The 5,505-nt window shown below is 31.8% G+C and overlaps 1 protein-coding gene across 1 annotated transcript in view; it reads right to left on the bottom strand.

Annotated features, from left to right (window-relative positions):
• The window catches only part of LOC119828256 (WW domain-binding protein 11), a 6,123-nt gene extending 2,298 nt beyond the window's left edge, over window positions 1-3,825 (bottom strand). The window contains exons 1-8 of the mRNA XM_038350363.1: window positions 3,624-3,825; window positions 3,408-3,533; window positions 3,234-3,331; window positions 2,476-2,622; window positions 2,112-2,225; window positions 1,307-1,459; window positions 730-953; window positions 21-185 (exon numbers count right to left, since the gene is read on the bottom strand). Of these exons, the coding sequence (XP_038206291.1) occupies window positions 21-185; window positions 730-953; window positions 1,307-1,459; window positions 2,112-2,225; window positions 2,476-2,622; window positions 3,234-3,331; window positions 3,408-3,533; window positions 3,624-3,687 (1,091 nt within the window). The 5' untranslated portion in view covers window positions 3,688-3,825. The remainder of the gene's footprint in view (window positions 1-20; window positions 186-729; window positions 954-1,306; window positions 1,460-2,111; window positions 2,226-2,475; window positions 2,623-3,233; window positions 3,332-3,407; window positions 3,534-3,623) is intronic.
• Between the last annotated feature and the right edge of the window lie 1,680 nt (window positions 3,826-5,505).

Raw genomic sequence — 5,505 nt, 5'->3', positions numbered from 1 at the left:
TTCGGTCACAATACGTACACGTACCGGGCGGCAGCATGGGCGGCGGGACGCTGCGCTCGGCGCCGGGCGGCTCGAGCGTCTCGGGCGCGTGGTGCGCGTGCGCGTGCGCGTGCGCCTCCGTGTCGCTGTCCGAGTCGCTGTCGCGCCCGTGGCTCAGGTGCGGCGCGCGCTTTAGTGCGGATAGCCTGTGAACAAATATTACATAGTTGAATATAGGTGTATAGCTTTAGCCAGCCCTTTCGGTGGTGAGGAAATGAATGCTTTGCACATCGAATTGCGGTCAACATTCTGATCTGTAACGACTTTTGCAACCATATGATGATATTTTCATTTAATATTATGGATAGAAAAGATGCGTTTATTAGTGAACAAAATGATACAATAAAAATTATATTGTACATGACTAATGTATGTATAAATACTCGACGTCATTATGAAATGTTGTTGTTGTTTATTTTATTGCCCTAAAAGTACATAGAATACAATATAGATAAGGAATAAACAATGTGAATGACTATTAGTTGTATAATACATTAGCGGCTCACTCCTGCTTCTGACACGTGTAATAAGGCACATTTTATACACATAAACTCCTACCTACTACCTTTTGAATATCTCTATCCATTAAAATAACCGCATCAAAATCCGTTGCGTATTTTAATTTAGCGAAAGATCTAAGTATACATAGCATTTTATTTTATATATTATATGTAGTAATAGATCACGAACCGCGCATTTAGATCTGCAGCTCTATCCCTCTCCCTCTTCCTATGCACTTCCTCCATCTCCTTCATGAAATCATCAATATTCTGTCCAGATAGTGCCAACATCCTCTGCTGTAAAGATGTGGGTTTCGGAGCTGGTGTAGCTGGAGTCGGACTGGATGGTTGTTCTATATCTTCCATCGCTTCTCCATCTAGATCCTCTGGTCTGTGTAAGCCTGGTGGTGGAATCTGGAAGATATTAAATAAATATACATACATTTTCATAATAGTTGGAAATTCTTTGAGTGAGGTCTAAATCCAATAGTGCATCTGAGACGACTACTCTTACTCATATCTGTACAATCACTAAACTTATACAAATTAGATTTCATTATTTTATTCGCTAACAAACAGATTTGCTCATATCACACACATTAACGTCTAGGGATATTATTTACTTCATCAATTATCTATAAGTCTATGATAAATTTGTATGGGTAATAAGCATGGTTGTAGTTTATTTTTTGTAATAAAATTCCTAAAGAAGCAGATTATGTGGTATTTGCTCTTTTTAGAAGTAGAGTAAGAATATCAACACCCACATTCATTCCTGGAGGACCCTCATCAGTAACATCAGAAAATCGCAGCATCTTCTTCTCTACGATCTTCATCTTCATAACTTCAGCAATAAGAGCACCATAATCTGGAGGTGGTCCAGGAGGTACCCCTGGTGGCTCTATACCAACAGGCCTTTCCTAGAAAAATAATTCCCAAGATCATATAATTCACTGTATCTTAAATATAGATTTCTTAGTTCAACAAAGAATACTTATATTATATTATTAAAAATTTAAATGGGTAAAAAGTATTTCATGAGCAAACAATAAAACAAACAACAACAAAACAACATCCTGATCTACATAGACTAAGTGTGTTAAGTAACTTTACATACTTAATATGTATTCCTTAACAATTTTAATAAATAAAACGATTATCTAATAAGGGTTCACAATCTTAATATATATAAATTATGTGTCACATTGTTCATCCCCGATGGACTCCTAAACTACTCAACCGATTTTCATATAAATTTGTGTACAATGTACAGTTTGATCCAACTTGAAGGATAGGATAGTTTATATTATTTGAATTTCGATAAAGGCCTACCCCCGGGCAGAGCCAGGGCATGCAGCTAGTTACATGTAAATAAAGCATCCCAATGATCACATCACATGTTATAATATCTAAGTTTTATCTAAGGTAAAATCATAATCTAGAGATCTAACAGATATTTAATGAAGTGAAATTGAATGTGGAATTCTGAAGGAGCTGCTTTATATTTATTTTTCACCCAATTTTAACATTATAGACTCATAACAATGAACTTGCATGATTTTGTACACTTACTTTATATGCAGAATCCTTCTTTAATATTGGTTTCACGGGTGCATTAGGATGCAATGTGTCCGCTGGAAGTGGTATTTGCAAGGGGAGATTACCATACAATATGTTTTCAGGAATCTGAAATTAAACATTTAAGGAATCGTAAAAAACAATTATCATAACATTATGTTATAAATAACTAATAGCATATCTCTTTATTTCATAGATAATGAATATTTATTATTCATCATTAACATCCGAAATATAATTATACAAAAGCATACAATTATAAGGATATGCCTATACATTACAATAAATTTTTTGTTATCTTGATCTATATGTAGAATTTGAAAAGCATAGCAACAAGCGGACCAATTCTGTAGTGTACCTGCAAAGTTGGCAGAGGAATATCATCCACTTGTACAGATTGTGCATGCTTCACCGATTCATAATATGATATCAAATGTGCTCTTCTTTTTTCATAATCAGTTTCTTGTCGTTTTAATTCAATCCATTTCTCTGGGTCATCTTTATCCTATAAAGAAATTATACAATCCATATGAAATTGCTGTGATCATTCAATTGAAATATGTCTTATTTGGATTTTACAAACACTTATTTATTTTTTTTACATATATATATATATATATATATATATATATATATATATATATATATATATATATATATATATATATATATATATATATATATATATATATATATATATATATATATATATATATATATATATAATTAATATATATTATGTTGTGCTTGGAGTGAAAAATTTTTATTTTATCAACTGACAAATATGAGACTTCTTGAAGCTGAAATTATGTTGATTATAAGTTTTAGATTCTACACATAAAAAGTATTTCACTTAATCCACTTTAATTAACTTTTGAATTGAATTTAATTACAAAAGCTACAATAAATTACAAAACTTCATCTGATATAATATTTTATGCTTTTTATTTTGAAAATAGATAAATTCCATCCAGAGATAATTACAATAAGTAATAGTATAATAATTTATTACAACTAATTTTTTTTTAATGACTATAAATTAATTCAACAACAGGCAATTGAAATGCTTGTTGGTATTAGAAATATGGTATGCAATTGTCAGGGACTAATACTTACATACATCTTCAGCACTCTATCAAATGTTTCTTTTAATTTTTTTCGCTTTTCCTTCAATACCTTCTCATTCAATGGTGACGGTTGTAATACATTATACTCTGAAAAATACATTTAAAGTTGTTAAGAATATAGATGTATTAAAGATTCAATTTAGTAATAATAAACAGAATGTACCCATTTCATCTATCTTTTGCAGTTCTTCCAAAATTTGTGTGGGGTCTTTCATCTTCAGAACTGCGGCTCTTACCATTTGACGTTGCCTCTTATTTTTCTTTAGTTCTTTCTTTCTGGCTTCCTTACCTATAAATTAAATTACGTTCAAGTATTTGTAAAAAAATACTACTTATTGAATAACCTGCGACATGAAACAAATTAACATAATATACTTACGTGCTTGATCCGTAGGATTCATATATTTACCACTTTTAGTGGTATTAATTGAACGTCGTCCCATTTTGAGTATTTATAAAAACTTATTTGTCCTGAAAATTACAAGAAAGCTTAGCTAAATAATATAAGTTTTCCGATATCAATAACGAAAATCTTCGAACAATCGACCAATAACTAACCACAGAGCACGTAATATTATCTATCAACAAGACATATTTTAGTACCTACCTAATAGAATAACTTTACTCTATGGTACTAGAATCCGTGCCACGAAAAATGTCCACGGCTCTGTCAACGCCTCAGTCAGTGTCTGAAATAATGCTGCCAGTACTATTAAAGTAGAAAAAAATCGCAAAGAAAATGGTTGTAGAAAAATACCGTTTCACTGTTTTTGTGACATATGAGCTTTTTTTATGTAACGGGCAATTTGAGTGTAGCGTGTAGCGTAGAGAACTGATATTGTAACATTACTTTATAATGTATAAAGGTTTTCAATCAGCTATTAAGTCCCATAGTCTAGTTGGTAATGGCGGTGTATCAAGCATGAATTGTCTAAAATTTCATTTAATTAATCCAATCAAATTTAATGAATTTCATCGGAGCTCGTAATTATTATACTATCGGGTTCAATATTACGAGGTGTAGATAAAAAAGCTATAGAGTAAGTGTGTGTGTTTGTGTGTGCCTAGTAAGCAGATTTATTGTAGATACTTATCTGTGGTAAAGAAAGTTCCATGCATAATATAGGGAAAATGTCGATACTTGTAAGTATGGCATTTGCGTAATGTATGAATTAATAATAATTAAAAAAAAAGGTGTGTGTGCGATTCACACACGATAGAAGTGAAACTTCAGTAAATCGACAAAAGAATGAGATGAATATATATAAAATATGAAATAGTATGTATATCTCTGTCTCATTCTTTGCCGGCTTCGTTCTACACGTGTTTGTATTTGTTGTCTCTTACCTGTCGTTTTTCCGTTGCATCAGCTTTGAAATCACAACGATTCTAAAGAAGTTTCACTTCAAAAAGACTTGCCTTTTCGTATTATAATCATCATCATGGGATACACCTTGGGGTGGACTTCATTCGTGGAGCACATTCTACTCTTACAGATTAGCAACAGATCACAGATAAGGAAAAAATGCCACATAGTATCCACTATAACAATTACACCCAATACTGAAATTTTAAATGTACCTATTTTCAATTAGTCTGAGAATAGGCTGTAAACTTAGACGGTAAACTTTTGTACTATAGTTAAAACGTAACTAATTTCCACTGTTAACCATTACAACCTATTTTCAGATTATAATGATACGATAATTTTTTATTATCTGTAATACAGTACATACATACATAAATCGAAGACTAGATTATAAAGATGAAGTAAAGAGGCTTATTAAAATATACAAATTCTGTATATTATTATTATTCTACTGTTCGATTTTGGAGGTGTCTGTTTTTTGATAAAATTAATATTTATTTAATTACTTTAGGTTCGTAAGACGTAAGGAGACGTCACTTACAAAAATTAAATATTATAGATACTTGCCGCCAATTTTCTACAGTCAACTTATCGGTAATCGATTGCATACTCCCTTAACATTATCCCTATAACTCCCTTAAAATAATCCAGTCTCTATTTTAATAAGTATGTAAGTAGTAGTAGTTGAAACTTGAAGGTAACAATTAGCTAGCAGAATAACATTTATCGGGTGAGTTAGTTTTTGAAATGATTTTAAAAGCGCGCTACAGTTTCTCTGTTGAAACTGCTTTCCAAACCTTTGGTAAATGTTAAAACCGGTGGTTATGTTATGATGATTCAAAAGTGTTTCTATAAGAAGTTCGAGTTTGGTATAAGAAGCGCGGGAAGCGAC

This window comes from Zerene cesonia, chromosome 7 (assembly GCF_012273895.1).
Source record: "Zerene cesonia ecotype Mississippi chromosome 7, Zerene_cesonia_1.1, whole genome shotgun sequence".
NCBI lineage: Eukaryota > Metazoa > Arthropoda > Insecta > Lepidoptera > Pieridae > Zerene > Zerene cesonia.
Note: the sequence above shows the minus strand (reverse complement) of the source record. Positions and strands in the feature narration are given on the sequence as shown.